The sequence below is a fragment of the Tenrec ecaudatus genome, chromosome 12 (genome assembly GCF_050624435.1).
Source record: "Tenrec ecaudatus isolate mTenEca1 chromosome 12, mTenEca1.hap1, whole genome shotgun sequence".
NCBI lineage: Eukaryota > Metazoa > Chordata > Mammalia > Afrosoricida > Tenrecidae > Tenrec > Tenrec ecaudatus.
In genome coordinates this window covers 137,773,654-137,789,346 of record NC_134541.1, presented here as the reverse complement: position 1 = coordinate 137,789,346, position 15,693 = coordinate 137,773,654, and the positions used below count along the sequence as shown (strand labels likewise).

Below are 15,693 nucleotides of genomic sequence, written 5' to 3'. Positions count from 1 at the left end.
AGCGCTATGGGGCAGTTTTCCTCTGTTCTGTAGGGCCACTGTGAGTCAGATTCCAACAGCCATGCCAACAAGCTTGGAGTTTTGTTGCTTCCTAATTGTGGACTACACTGCCTGGTGGTACAATGTGTGGTGGGCTACAAAGTCAGCTGCTGAGAGTCAGGATCGGTTTGATGGTTATGAGTTTGGCCCCACAGCTCAGTGCTTGGGTGGTAATTAAACATTTAGCTGTTCAAACCTGCCCACTCCTCTTTGGGAGAAATATGTACAAAAGCATCTACTTTTGTAAAGATGACTACCTGGGGAGAAACTGGGGAGGGGAGCAATGCTACCCTGTCCTACAGGGTTGCTAAGTGATGGAATGAACTCAATGGCTGTGTTAGTCTGGATACATTAGAGAAACAAATCCACAGAAAGTCATGTATGAGAGTTTTATATAAAGGTTAAATGCACATCAAGAAAACATCCCAACCCAGTGCTGCCCAAGCCCACAGTCCAATATTAACCCACATGTCTGACACCAATCCACAAAGTCCTCCTCCATTTCACAAAACACACGCAATGATGCCGACTGCAGGAGGAAAGCCGACTCAGTAAATGTGTAAGCATCTCAGCGCTGGCAGGGGTCTCCGCACGGCTGCTCCAGCACCCAGGGCTGCATCAGGGTAGGTCCATGTGGCTTCTCCTCAGGGATGTCTTGCCAGTTAAAGCAGGGAACTGACTAAGGCAGCTGCACCCTGGTCCGACCATCACAAAGCAAGAGACCTGAGAACTTGAAAAGTGAGGCTCAGGGAGCCATTTAGCTCCCCACCCTTCAATTAACCCCACGTGTTTATCGGCCAGGTTGGCACAATAAACTTTTAACTAACTCAATGGCACACACATTGAAGAGGGGACTTCAAAAGTTGATGGAAAAATTCCATATCTTTTAGTTCCGTTTCTCCACGAACATTTTGAAGCCCCCCGTGTGTTTGTAGAGCACAACCCTTCCCCAGGGTTTTCAGGGCTGTTCGGGTGATGAGAGCAATAAAGAACTCCCTTGCAAGACGCGGGACTGCCTTACCCTCATCATGCAAGCCGATCGCTTGTCTTCGCGGAGTATCTGCGTGGGTTGAATCTCGAATATTTGAGCTAGTAGTCGAGGGCTTAACTCTCGGCGCCACCCATGGGTCCAAACATGGGTAAATGAAATGCGATTTGCCGTTTTAACCTAACGACACGCACCACTTGCGCACCCCTCTCCGCCTGTGCCAAACTCTGTCATCATCCCTTTGTGTGTATTTCCGCGTCTGCCATGAGGGGGCGGTCGAAGACAATCTCCTCAGCTTCTCTCCGGGACACCCCGCGCGCCCCGGCCGCGCCTGCGCAGTCCTCCTGCGGGCCGGAGGCCGGGGGCGGGGCCGAGGGCGGCGCAGGCGCGGAGCGCGAGCGGCGGACATTGTGACGTCAGGCGGCGCGGCCGGGCTGGGCGCGGCGGCGGCGGCGCCCAGACGCTTCCCGAGCGTGACGCGCGCAGGTGCCTCCCCCGCGGCCGCCGCCCGCCTCCTTCCCTCAGCGCGCCGAGCGGACCAGCGGCCGGGGCGGGGGCCAGCCGACGCCCTGAGAGGGCCCGGCGGAGCGCGGTCACCCGGGGCGGCAGGGGCGGCGCGCGCGGTAGGCGGGCGGGCGGCGGCGCCGGTCTATATGGCGGCGGCTCTGTCGGGCCTGGCTGTCCGGCTGTCGCGCTCGGCCGCCGCCCGCTCCTATGGGGTCTTCTGCAAGGGGCTGACTCGCACGCTGCTCATCTTCTTCGACCTGGCGTGGCGGCTGCGCATCAACTTCCCCTACCTGTACATCGTGGCGTCCATGATGCTCAACGTCCGCCTGCAGGTGGGTGACGCCCGGCCCCCGCCGGACCCCTGCCGCCCGCTCCTGATGCTCCAGACGCCCGGGTGCGCCGGGCGTCGAGCATTGCCTCGTGTAGCGACTCGACAGCCCAGGAAACGCCCTCCCAAATGAAGACAACTCACTCCTTTCGTGACCGGCGGGACAGACAGCGCCCACCTACATGGTTCCCTGGGCGGGCGATGGGGGACCATTACTGGGCAGAGCTTTCCCACAGCGCTTGCAGCTGGCAGGCGGGGACCTGCACAGCTGTTGGAGATGGAAAAAAAACGGGCGTGTGTGCCACTAATTGCTGTTTTTACAGGGTTTGGGATGAAGCGATGCTTCTTAGAGGTGATTTTGCAACTCTGACCCCCTCGGCCTTTTTGTTGGGAGAAAAGCCAAGGAGATCCATCTCCCTGGGAAACCCTCCGGGGGCAGTTTACATCTGTTCTATGGGAATCAGCTGTAGGGCGATGGGTTTTGACTGACAGATGACTGTTTCGAAGTGGGAGGGAAAGACATCAGTTTGCAAATCCTTTCCTGTTCCAGTGGTATCATCCGTGGCCAAATGCTGAGCTTTTGGATTGCTTATTCCCCATCGCCACACAAATAACCCGGAACCTCACATGGGATGTGCACATGGGCAACTCTCTTGAGCATCAGCTGCCTCACATGTTGGGGTGTGTGTGTCTGTGTGATTTACCTGGACAAGGTGGTGCACATGTGCAGGCACAGTTCTCTGATGGAGAAGGGACAGGGCGCTGCCTTAAAGCTGCTTGTGATGGAATAGGACTTGTGTGACTCCTTTGCGAGCAAAATTAGGAAACGCACGCAGGGGCACCTGGGGGAGCTGTGGGTTAGGGTGTGGTTCAAGTCTACCAGCTGCTCCTTGGGAGAAAGATGAGCTTGTTTGCTTCTGCAGAGATGCGCAGCTCCCCACACCCCAGGGAGTAGCCCGCCGCTCCCTTACAGGGTCCCTCTGGGTTGGAATGGACTGAATGGCAGTTGGTATTTGGGCATCTGTATGGTCTCTAGTTAGTAGCCCCCAGACCTGGCATTTGTCAGCTGTAGTGATTTCCAGGAATTGGAAACCGGAAACCTTGGTTTTTAGATATCAAACTGAGATTTAGAAGAAAAAAAATCGTATGAGCAAAGTGAAACCAGCCAATAGATCTGACCTAACTAGTTAGCACTGGTTACGTGCTGTGTGCAAACCAAAAGGTTGGCGATTATACCCACTAGCTGCTCAGCGGGAAAAAAGACGTGGCAGTCTGCTCCTCTGCTCCCAGAAAGACTGACAGCTGAGTGGGAATTGACTCTATGGCAGTGGGTTTAGCTCCCAGTGGAAACCTCTTGTTTATGGTTAATGTCAATAATCTACATAGTTTCATAAACTAACAAGTTCTGTTAAGAGCAAACCTGCTTTGAAGTCGAAAATGGCCATATTTTGTGCTGTTAAGGAAAATCCTCCTCCTTGTATGTCTACCTCTCTTTGAATAGCAGCACACCAGGCCAGGTTACCACATTCAATAAAGAATGAAGAAGCCCATTTCTAAAATGACACTTGGGGCTTCCACATTACCCCCTTGTTTGTAGGCCAGCGAGATACTCTCTGGAAAGGTTTTTCAAACACAGACTGGCCTATTCGGTAGTGGAGCTCCCTGAGAATCTGGGCAGTTGGTGAACAACTCAGTTCGTGATTCTGAATGAGGGCAAGGGGGCTGAGATATATGGTGAAGGAGGCAGGCAGGATCTGTGAGTGAGTGGACCAAAATCTTAACTACCATTGGAGTAGATTCTGGCTCATAGCAACCCTGTATGGGGTTTCCAAAGTTGTAATTCTTTATGGGAACAGGTAACCTTATCTTGCTTGAAAGGCGCATCTGATGGTTTTGAACCACCAACCCTGTGGTTAGCGATCCCCTATTCCAAAAGCCCCTACTGAATGATTTTGTGGGCCGGAAGGCCAGTGCTGTTTGCAGGCACAGCCCAGCTCCTGCGACAAATTCTTGGAGTTGGATGCCCAAGAAGAACCAATTGCTGGAAGTTGACTCCATGATCGAGTAGAACTGTGCTCTGTAGGGTTTGTGATGGCTGATTTGGGGAGGTGGCCAGGCCTTTCTTCCATGACTCCCCTAGTTAGTCTTGAGCCTCCAACCTTTTGGTTAACTTTGCACCACTCAGGGACTCCTTGAGGAGCAGGGAGGAGGTTTCTTGTCAGTTTGGGCGCACATGGGAGGAGGGTTGCCTGGTGATTAGTGGGGTGGTGCTGCAGGGACTACCTACTTTAGGGAAAGGCTCCTGTAAAATACTGGGTTGACCTCTGCTGCGGTAACCCCTCACGGTTGGCAGAATTTTTGTTCATTTGCAGAAAACTAATTCACTTGACAGGTTGAATGATCCTGGCTTGACTCAAAAGGGGAAGTACAACGGAAAGTAGCATCTGAGTCAGTGGAGAGCCCTCACGCCCTGCTCTCGGTTTTTTCCCCCTTCCTGTTGCAGGGGGCTAGAGTCAGGTTTACAAGTTAGTAAGGAATGAAAGGTGTTCTTTTCTGAGTAGTTGCCCTGAAGCCTCCAAGCTTCCAGTTGGCTGGACAACGAGGAGTTGGAGGAAAGGTCAGGCTTCCTTAGTGAGCAAAGCACCATCGAGCAAGGCTGTGTTTTTTAAATTACTGTTTGCAAGCAAGTTGTCACTTCCTAGATTCATTAGTATCTGCCTTCCAAATAAAGTTAAACTCACTGCTGTCAAGGGGATTTTGACTCATAGTGACCCTATAGAACAGGAAAGAATGCCCTGTGAGTTTCCATGATGATAACTCTTATGGGATTAGAAAGCCCTGTCTGTCCTGAGAAGTGGCTGGTTTCAAACAGCTGACCTTGTAGTTAGCAGCCCAATGAATAAACACTGTGCCATTGGGGCTCCTGTGGTGACCCAAATCTGAAAATGGCAAGGCATTAAAAAAGCAATGACTTATTTCAAATAAGGCATCTACTCAAATGTAGATCAGAACCTGCTCTCATTAAACACGTGATTTCTGTAGGCTCAGTTAAGTGGCCTGGGGAAAGAATCAAGTGTCTTAGCCTCAGGTCACCTAGATTCTTGTGTGCAGAGGAAGGCCAAAGCAAGGAAGAGTGCGCCTGTGAAGGTTGATCAGCATCCTCAAATCAGAGAGCCCCTTTGTTGTACCTGTGCCTTCAGCCGCCCTGCCCAGAGTTATCCGGGCCTGACGGCTCCCCTGGGCTCAGAGCATATCACAATATACGTTCTTGCTTAGTTTTCTCTCCGACTCAAACCTGCTGCCACTGAGTCGATTCCGATTCCTAGCGACTTCATAAGGCAAAGTAGAACTGCTCTTCTGGGTTTCTGAAACAGTCTTTATGGGAAGCTGGCCTCATTTTTCTGTCTTGGAGCAACGGGTGGGTTTGAACTGCCAACCTTGCAGTTAGAATCTTAACCCACTGTGCCACCATGAATCCTTTCTGAATGACTTTCCAAATCATAGCTCCACATGTTCACCTCTTACCTGACAGTCTGTATTACTCCTTTGTTTGTTCTTTCAAAACAAGATGAGTTTAGGCTACAGGGGCTTGGGAGACTGGGGCCTCACTTGAGAAGGCGTGTCGCCTTAGCCATGGAGCGGAGCCGAGGGAACAGTTGATATAGAGACCCCTGGGGCTGGTGTGAGTCCCCCCAGAGGGAGGGAGGGAGGGAGGAAGGGAGGTGGAAGGATTTGAGGCATCTTCTGGCTGTCAGTGGGCCCTGGAATGCTGTCAGCTCTAACTGACATAAATGAACCTCCCTCTGTCTGAACCGTTGAGAAGGCAGTAAAGTAACCAGATTGGCTCTTCTAGTGCTGTCATGTCAGAAATACCACAACGTGGGTACTGGAGCTAGTGGAGAGTTGCCGGGGTGTCAACAGGGAGGTGATGTGGTGACCACGTTGTAGATGTATTTTGTCAGTCACAGTGTGGACGTATTTCTGTGGCCATGTTGTGGACAGATTTTGGTGCCATTGGTGGCTATGAAACAGAAGTCTTGGGGCTGCAGCATGGGTTCCTTTCAGTGGCCAAGTTGTAAATGTGTTTCAGTGGCCGTGCCATGACACGTTTCGGTAGGGTCAAAAAGCAGAAGTCTTTTGGAGGGTCATGTTTCACTTTGTTGATGGTGTGTTTGTGCCATACTGAAGATCATTTTTACAAAGTTAAATTTAAGTCTCTGGGTTTTGCCACCGTTAGGTATGGTCTGATCGACTTGAAGGTTATAAAGAATCTCCTTCCTGCCCACTGCCATCAAGTTAATTTTGACTGAAGAGCACCCTTACAGTTCAAAGTAGAGCTGCCTCAGACGATTTCCAGGGCTGTAATCTTTACAGAAGGAAATTGTCTAAATTTTTTCCCTACGGAACTCTTGGTGGGTTTGAACTGCCGACTTACTAGTTAGCATTGGGCTCCAGGGCAGCAGGTCTCTGAACCATTTCTTGCTGCCACCCACTACCCACCAGCTGAGTGGCAAGCAACCAGCGAGTCAAAGCCACTCCCAGCCCAAGGGGACAGTCCTAGTTCCTTCTGTCTTTGCCCAAATGACAGCCCCCAAAACAGCAGAACCAGGATTCTCTGGCCCCAGCCTCCTGACTGGTGACCACCACCTCGTCTTGTCCCTGCCTTTCTCTCCCTGTGCTGGAACTCCCACCCTCCAATCATGCATGGAGGTTGCCTGGGACTTTGTAGAGGCTGTGACTTCATGAAGACACCCCCACCCGACCTCATTCCCGTTTCCTGGTGGGGGAGGGCACCCACACTGAGAAGGAGCAGTCTGACACAGCACAAGTCACACAAGTCTTTCAGCAGGGTGTGGTCCCTGCCGTCCACTGAGGCTTCACTGGGGAGCCATTGGCTTCGTAGAAAGCAGGGTCTGTTCCCATCACTCCCAGGGTGGTAGCTTTAGCCTGGAGCATGGGGGTTGATGAGAGCTGGGTCAAGCTGGTGAGTGCTCAGCCATTGTCGCCTGCTCCCCTTGGGGGCTGACCTGCCAGCTTCTTTCAGGAGCAGACAGTCTGGGGTATTTTTAACTCCACAGTGGCAGCTCCCTGGGGCTGTGAAGAGGGTGAGGGTAGGGTGAGGACCAGAGTCCAGAGCCGGCTAACTGGGTCAGACCAGTGTTACCTGAAGGGCAGGTGCTTGGGCCTGCCTCTCAGAGCCTCAGTGCTGAGTTTTCCTCACTCTGTCTGTCCCGTTTTTGTGGGGACAGTTTGTTCAGGAATTTGCTCCCATTCTGTGGTCTGGAGAGGAGCAGTAGCTACACAGTCAGCTGCGAACTGAAAGGCCGCCAGGTCGAACCCACCATCAGCTCCACTGGAGAAAGCTGAGGCCATCTGCTCTCCAAAGGCTGACCATCACTGGGACAATCCTATGCTCTCCTTCAGACTCGACTTCATGGCAATGGGTTTGGTTTTTGGTGAGGTGTTACAGGGGTCCCTGAGTGGTGCAAATGTTTAAGTGCTGCATGGCTTACTGAAAGGTTGGCTGTTGAAAACCATCCAGAGGCTCCTTGGAAGTGAGTCATGGTGACCTGCTTCCCAAAGAGCACAGCCTTGAACCCCTGTGGACTGCCCTCGTGGACTTGCCCTGCATGTTCTTGGGGAAACACTGAGCCTTATATCCATGGATTTCTTAATCTTCAATGCTTGTAGGGATGCCTATAAGTGCTCTGGTGGCATGGTGGTTATGTGTTGGACTGATAACCACAGGTCAGCAGTTTGAAACCACCAGCTGCTCTGTGGGAGAAAGGTGAGACTTTCTCCTCCCTTAAAGAGTGACCGTCTCGGAATCCCACAGGGGCAGCTCTATCCTGTTCTAGAAGGTTATGATGAGCTGTCATCAACTCAGTGGCAGTTGAGAGTGAAAGGGACACCCCCTTAGTGAACAGCTGCTCCTGGAGTAGGCTCCAGTGGGTAGCTGGGCATCTTGTTTTCTGTGCCCAGGTGGGCTTCCCTGTGTTAGACCTAGCCGGGAGTCATGGTCTGGGTGTAGTGCCAGTGGACTCAGAACCCGTCCACCTTCAGGGGATTATGCTACTCAGGGTTAGTCTGAGGCAGGTCCTACGAGGTGGAGGTTACACGCACTTCCTCTCCCCAACCTTTTGACCATTCTGCTGCCAGCTGGCCGGCCCTCCCTCCCATGGCACTCTGCTTCCCAGATGGCCTCAGTCATTCATGGCGGTGGCCACACAGAATACACAGCCTATACTGAAATGGTTTATTAACGAGTAGGCGACACCTGGGGGTCAGGATCAGGGAGCACCCTGTAAAGTCTCCTTTCACAGTGCAGGGAAACTCGCCCACCTACCCTTAGCCGGCCAGGCCGCCTCCAGCCCCCTCAGGACGGGCTCCTCTCAGTTGAAGACTGGCTCCCCTCGGCCCCCTGAAGACAGGTACTCTTGGGCCTGCTGCCTGCTCTGCCACTGCTCACCATCTGTCTTCGCTGCCAGAGCCCCAGGCTGGCTGACAGCTCCTTGAGGAGGCTCCTTGGTGCCTACGCCACCCTGTTCCTTCAGCTGCTGTCCCCCCAGCTCCTTTCATCTCCCTGCTTTGTGGGGCAAGGCTGCTGAAACACCACACTGCTGCCAGGGCACAGCAGCCAGGGCTGGCAAAGAACACGGACCACCCGTCCCTGTGTGCAGCTGACCCCGGGACAGAACGGTCCTACAGAGATACAGGAAGACCTCAGGGCTTGGGGAGGGTCTCAAACAAACTGCTTTCCCAGAGAACCATGGCCGAGGCCCCCACAGGGAACTCCATTCTGTGCCCTGGTGCTAGAGCCCTTCGTGTTGCCTAAAAAACACTGGCCGGGGGTGGACCTGCCAGAATCCCCTCTGTAGGATGATGCTGAAATGTGATGGTCTCTTCCAGGTTCATATTGAGATCCACTGACCAACGGCCTCTGACCAGGACCACAGCGTGCCCCCGGCATCAGAGAGCAAGCACACAGGATGAGGGATGGCAGAGGGGTGCTCCACATCTGCCCGGTCCAGGCCGAGGGGTGGCGGGGCGCTGGCCCAGACAGACCGTTCCGAGGATGCCAGGAAAGAACCCAGAAGGAGCACCCTTGTCCGGCAGACACACCTCTTCTCTGCGTGAACCCACCTGCGTTGGATGTAAATGGAAACTCACCAATTGAGATGTTACCGCTGGAAATGACCAGCTGCTCAGCTGCACATCTGCAAGAATCTACAAGAAGCTCCGCCTCAGCTGTGGCTCCGAGCAAGGCCGGGGCCCTGTCCCTACCCCTTGCTCCCACGGAAGAGCGTGGTGGGGGCGGAGGCCTGCCAAGGGACTGCCCAGGGGCCCCTGGCTGCCACAGAGACTCCTGCTGCCTTGGAGATCCTCGGGGGTGGGCTGCACGCCCCCAGCCGTGGGAACTGCCAGGTCAGCAGAGACAGGATTGGCCGCAGTTAGGAAGGTGCATCTTTGATGTTCAGTTGCCACTTGCTTTCCTCGGGACTGGCTCTGAGCTTGAACTGTCTCCTCGACACTCCATCCTTTGCGCCCCCCTTCCGGATGAAGAGACAAAAGGCGTTTTCCTTGAATGTCTAAAGTGCAGGTTGTCAGGACAAATAGGCGTGTCCGAGGAAACCTTCCAAGGGTCAGAGGTGCCCCTGATGGTCTGCAGATGGCTCGGGGGCACCAGGCTCTAGGAAGTTCAGAATGAGCAAGCCTGCCTACCTTGGCGAAGGCCCCGAGTGCAGAACCATCCCGACGCGAGATGCATTTTCCCAGCTGTCTCAGAGTGGTTTCCTCCGCACTGCGTCTCGATGAGAAGGGGCAGCCCCGAACCCTGCTCTGCTGGTACAGTCAGGTCAACTCTAGGTCACTGGAATGCAAATTCACCAGAGCCAACAGACCTGGAAGGAGAAGGCCGAGCTTATTTTAAATTGTGCTCAAGGGACATTCGGAGTTGGGAGGCCATTTCAGAATACTGAGAGGTCTATAAATATCGATCCGAATCCTGTCTACCATCAGCATTCTCTCTCCAGTACCTGTTCGGAAGGGCTAGTGGGCAGACACCGCCCTTCACCCTGATTTTGACCATCGATTGGAAGTACTTGGACATTTGTAGACGTCAGTTCTCCTAAAAGCTGCTGAGTTCAAGATGAACCGATATGATGTCTACATTTCAGAGAATATCTTTGGTCTGCAGGAGAGTTTGAATATTTGTCCTCCCTGCTCTCATTTCTTTCCCCACTTGGAACACAATTTAAATGGAGACCCTGAAGTGAAAGTTAACATATTAAATTTACCTTTACAATAATCCTCTCTTCAATTAGGAGCCCTGGCAGTGTTACCTAAAACTGAGCTTGGAACAGAATTGGGTGTTGCTCCGTTTACAAAGAGGCAAATCACGTTTCCATCCTAGAATGCTCCCAGGGCCTGAGGTTTCTCTGGGCTAACGCCTTCTGCTGAGGGCAGATGACTGAGTCCATCCTCTGAGGGCACCTTCTCCAGTACCCTACATGAGACTGAACCCCATTCCCGAGATGACTGATTGCTTATCTCCCCGTTTCTATCGTGTGCTGAATTACTGTGCCGTGTGCAATTTTAGTGTTTCTTTGGGGGTGGGATGGGAAACGGAAAATAAAATCTGTTCTTTAGCAAAAATGATTTTTTTTCTTTTAATGTGGATAGTCTTGATTCACCTCTGGCCTTTGTGAACACTGCCGCCCTAACACTTCAGAACCTCCCAGCACCAAAGCAGGTGCTGATACAGCTTCCTGGAGGCAGAGGGTGAAAAGCAGGGGGTACAGCGAGGTCAGGACATAGGGAACCAGCACCTCCGGTCTGAAATGCCACCGGCCAGATTGAGCAAGTCAAACCTCAGCAGGGGGACACTTATTTTGTGTCATCACAGGGTTATGAAATGAGGTGTGGACACTTCCTGTAAATGTTTCAAGGATGGCCAGTGATGCCTGGCAAGTTCTCTTCCTCTTTCACCAAAATGAAGTCTCTGGGACAGAGCTTTCTATGACTCGACTTCTTTTATCGAGTACAGATGTGCTTTGCCAAACACTCTACATCTGTGACAGGTTCGCATGTGGCCTGAGCATGTGTGTCTGAGGGGTACACACGTTGATCCTAGGCTCACTGGCCTTGAGGTTGCTGTGTGTTGTATAGCTGGGTAGTCCCCACTCTAGGTGTCTTAGGTAGGGCCTGGCTAGATCCCACCAGGGGGTGGCCTGGGCAGTTCCTGCTGTGGACAGCTTAGGTGAGCCCTTACTGAGTTCTGCATGATGTTACTGCCTTGGCTGCTAGGCCAACTGCAGGGAAGGCTGGGTCTCCTATGGGAACCTATTTGGGGTGGGGACAGGTGTGCATTCCCATTGGTGATCTTTAGGGTCACACGAGGTGAAATGTGGGAGTTAGACCACCCAGTCTCCTTTCCTTCCGACTAGGTGGTAACAGCCTCAGGCAGCAGCTGGGCAGATGTGGGACTCCAGCCCCAAAGCAAGTGTCTGACGGTCTGCACATGCAGACTCGGTTAGACGTTGCCAGAATGGACATTGAGGAAATGGCCTGGAGCCACGCCTTGCCACCTCCAGCTTCTGTAGATAGGTGAATCCAACTCTGCACCAGCTCAAGGCCGATGGCCACAAGGCAGAGGTCAGACATGCCTGCCCCCTCCATCTTTACCCTTTTCTGACACCCACGTCCCACCCATGGCACACTACTCTGCTGGCTTCCATAGTCTGTTGCAGTGACCACCCAGGACCTACAGACAATGCTCGGGTTATAGAACATTAAGGATACAGTTCTTTTGTCTGCGGTGACACCTCTCAACCATGCTGGCAGGTATGTCCCCCTCTGGTCCTCTGCCTGCCAAGTCTCATGGTCTCCAAATAGCTCTCCTCTGCCTCATGGTCTTGGTGCTGCAGCCTCTGGTGCCTCCACCACTTCAGACAGGAGTTGCACACGCTTTCTGCTGGTGGCTCTGTTTCTCAGTGGTTGAGGGAGTCCTGCTCCCGCTGAGATGGCCACTCTTACCCAGTAAATGGCAAAGCTGGCCCATCCCTGGCACCTGGTTGTCATTGACTGGGTGGCATAGAAAAGTCACACCAGGTAATTTTACTGCAGACATTAACACCTACAGCTGTGTGTAAGGAGCCCTGTTGGCACAGTGGCTATACATTGGGCTGCTAACCATAAGGTCAGCATTTCGAAACCACAGTCTGTGGAGAAAGACAAGGATTTCTACTTCCCTAAAGAGTCCCAGAAACCCACAGGAGCAGTTCTACTCTGTTCTGTGGGGTCTCTGTAAGTCAGAATCGACTTGATGGCAGTGAATTTAGAGTTTTTTATACCTGAATATAAACCTATTCAAACTGTTGTACAGAATTCCCTATAGGTCATCAAATGCTAAAGTAATTGGGAATGTTTTCATGTGCTGATATTAGAATAAGGTATTTTCCCCCCTAAAAGTAGTGCTTGGAGGTGTCAGCAGTTATCTGCCTACCCGTAGGGGGCTGGGATAGTTTGGTGTTTTTGTGCCAACATGGCTCCCATAGGAACATGTGGGTGCAGTTTAGCTTGTCAATCAGGTCCCAGCTTGATAAAGAGGCAACCAAGATATATGGCTTTCCGAGGCTGTTGTCCATGTCTCTTCCTGGAGGTGGGGGGGACTCTGTTTCACCTTCCTGTTGACAAGCCCCTTGGAGCCGCTCGGAGACCTGTGAGAGCCCTGGAGGTGTTTCCACTGCCACTGGGTCCACAAGACTGCGCCCACTGGCCTGTGGTCGTCCTAGGTTGCATCATGACATCCACTGTGTGAGTCTGAAGAGGGATTTATGGACTAATATCAGATTTAGGGGCTATTATCTGACTTAGGGACTTGATCTGGACTTGGTCGGAATGCTTTTTAATATGTAATTACTTCTTAATATAAAGCTCTCTCTTATGCACACATATGAGTATCTGGATTTGTTTCTTTAGTCGACCCAGTCTAACACGGGCATAGTGGTCAGCATGGGCCCGAAGCTGCTTCCTGTGAGGCAGCCATCAGACATGCCTCCACCTTTCAGCCTGGTTCCCAGTTCTCCCAGCACTCTTTGCTATTATGCTAAGTTCTGGGGATGGCTTCACCGGGAGACAAGAGGAGGTGGACCAGAAGAAGCACATAGTAAGTGTTCCTTATAAAACCTCATGCCTTTCTGGGGGTGCTAAGATCCTCTGTAATTATTTTTATCCGTGAGGCAGTGGACAGAGAAATAGGATGCAGACAGACCTGGGAGATGGTGCAGTGTCATCAAGGACTTTGTCTTGCTTGGATCCACAATCAGTGCTCACGGAAGCTGCTATCGAAATCAAAGGGTGTTGCATTAGGTAAATGTGCTGCACAAGATCTCTTCAGAGTATTGAAAGCAAGGCTGTTACTTTAAGGACCAGGATGCATCTAACCCAAGCCCTGATGTTTTCAATTGCCTCCTGCGCATGTGCAAGTTGCACATGGAGTAAGGACGACTGAAGAAGCAGCGGTGCATTTGAATTGTGCAGGTGAGGAACACTGAACGTACCCGTGGACCGCAAAAAGGACACGCTGACGTGCCAGAGTGCTCTGTAGAGGCAAGGATGGCACGACTTTGTTTTATATACTTGGACATGTTGTCGGAGAGGCCCGTCCCTGCGAAGGACATCGTGCTTGGTAAAGTGGAGGGGCAGCGAAAAGAGGCAGGTCCCTCCATGAAGTGGATGGCCACAGTGGCTGCCACCACGGGCTCAGGCAGGGAACAACTGGGATGGCACAGGGGCAGTGTTTCGTCCTGTTGTGCGCAAGGTCGCCATGGGTTGGGACTGACTGACTGCCACCTAGCAACCACGACAAGATAAAGCACTTCTACCCTTACACACGGGTCCCCAGGAGTTGGAATCAGCTCAGTGGCAGCAGGTTTTATAATTGGGCAATAAAACAGAGGGAGGTTCTTGTTTGAAAAGATCTGTGATGCTTAGGTTTACAGACCTTTTCTTTTTTAAAAAAATGTTTGATTTTATGAATTCTGACTGGGAAGATTTTTCCTTTCATAATCCTCTGAGCCTTGCCCTTGGGCCAGTGGTTGATTATTAAATGTGTGTATCTCACTAGTATTACTGTTCCCTTTATAGACCTGTGTACTGTTTGGCTGAGAATGGAGCCAGGGTGTAATTCCGTTCCCGACCTGCGGGGTGACTAAGGGCCATGGTTTTAGGGGTTCCACCGATCTCTCCAGCCACTAAACCTGGCTTCTGTTATGATGTTGAGTTTTGCTCCATACTTTTCTCCCAGTCTCTATAGGACTTTCTCTTGTGATCCCTTTCAGAGCAGGGGTAGGCGGGCACCATCTAGTTCTTCTGGTCTCTGGCCTCCTTGGATTAACTGCTTCCATGGGTCTTTCAATTTCCATCTCTTCATTTCTCCAGACAGGGCAAGACCAATAGTTGCATCTTATATGACCACTCCGAAGCTCTAGGACCCCGGCACCAATCTCTGAAGGAGGATATTGAGCAGTGTCTGCAGGAGGCCCATGGGGCTCACCACCACCACCATTTTAAATCTAGAACCACACCCGCCTTTTTGGGTGAACCCTGGCCCTGCCGTAAGGTCTCGAGGGATGGGAAGTTTGAAACCTTTAGGGAACTGAATAAACGTGTGCTTAACCGATGACTGTCTGACGTTTGATTGGATGACTAGGAAGCAAGAAATGTACTTTAGTGTAAACCTGCAAGGATTCTCAGTTCACACAGACCCTTCACTATCTTCTATGAATCCGAAATGTGCTGCAGCCTTCTCTCGACAGTATCGGGTGAGATCACTCAAAAATGCCCCTCTGTAAGCTTCCCCAGCTGAAGAGACAGAATGATGCATTCAGTATCTCTTTCTGGAACAAGATCTGTGACCTCTGAGAGCTGGAAGAACTGTACTGTTAGCATTGGCGAGGGGCTGGGCCTCTAAAATGAGCTTGTCAACACCCCGACCCAACCGAGCCGAGGAGCAGCTTGTGAGTTCCAACTGCTGACCTAGTGATTCACACCCGACATAGAGCTCACAGTGCCGAAAGCGCTCTTGGCTTTCCTTAGAGTTCACCCTATTTTTATTCACATACATCACACTACAGGGAGTTCTAGATCTTTCCGAGGGAGCTCTGGCTCATGACCGTATTGGTGCAGTTGCCCTTTGAGTTGATTAGAGGTTCCCCCGCCAGTGTCAGAGTTGATCTGGGCTCGGGGCGTGGGGGACGGGATTCAGTGACCTAGTTTTTAGACAGATCACCAGGCCTTTCTTCTGTGTGCCCCTGGGAAGACAGGGATCTCCAGACTTGTAACCGCCAGCTCAGCGTTGTAACCACTGGCACCACCCAGGGACCCCCTAGGTTAGTAGTTGCCCTCAGTTGCTACCAGTCGGCATCCAGTCGTGCAGCCCTCCTGGTTATAGAACCCAGAGTGATTGGGCCAGTACCATCTGCATAATGCTCGTTTGTTTGAGCCCATGGCCCTCCTAGTCTGTTTTGATCAGGAAGCTCCTCTGAAAGCAGTCCACCCTGGGTGACCTCGCTGCGATTCGAAGCCTCAGTGACACAGCTTCCAGCATGACGGCAACGCCTCTGCGGCAGGACAGTATTGGCAGAGTGGAATTCTCCAGTTCGCCGCTGACTGAATGCCTTCAGTGTTTGTAAGCGGTGGCTTTGACCTCCTTTCCCTTCCTCACCTGGCCTCCCAAGAGTTGCGTCTCTGACTCCAGGAACAGCGGGCGATCTGCTTGGAGACGACTAGGAGAGTGGCGTTGTCTTCTGACTACCGGAGCTTCTCTTTA

At 52.1% G+C, this 15,693-nt stretch overlaps 1 protein-coding gene across 1 annotated transcript; it reads left to right on the top strand.

Annotated features, from left to right (window-relative positions):
* The first annotated feature begins 1,483 nt into the window (after window positions 1-1,483).
* On the top strand, window positions 1,484-8,935 carry SMIM10L3 (small integral membrane protein 10 like 3). Its single transcript, XM_075527530.1, has 2 exons — window positions 1,484-1,866; window positions 8,772-8,935. The coding sequence occupies exons 1-2, from the start codon at window positions 1,681-1,683 to the stop codon at window positions 8,790-8,792; spliced, it is 207 nt and encodes a 68-aa protein (XP_075383645.1). The 5' UTR covers window positions 1,484-1,680; the 3' UTR covers window positions 8,793-8,935.
* Window positions 8,936-15,693: the final 6,758 nt, after the last annotated feature.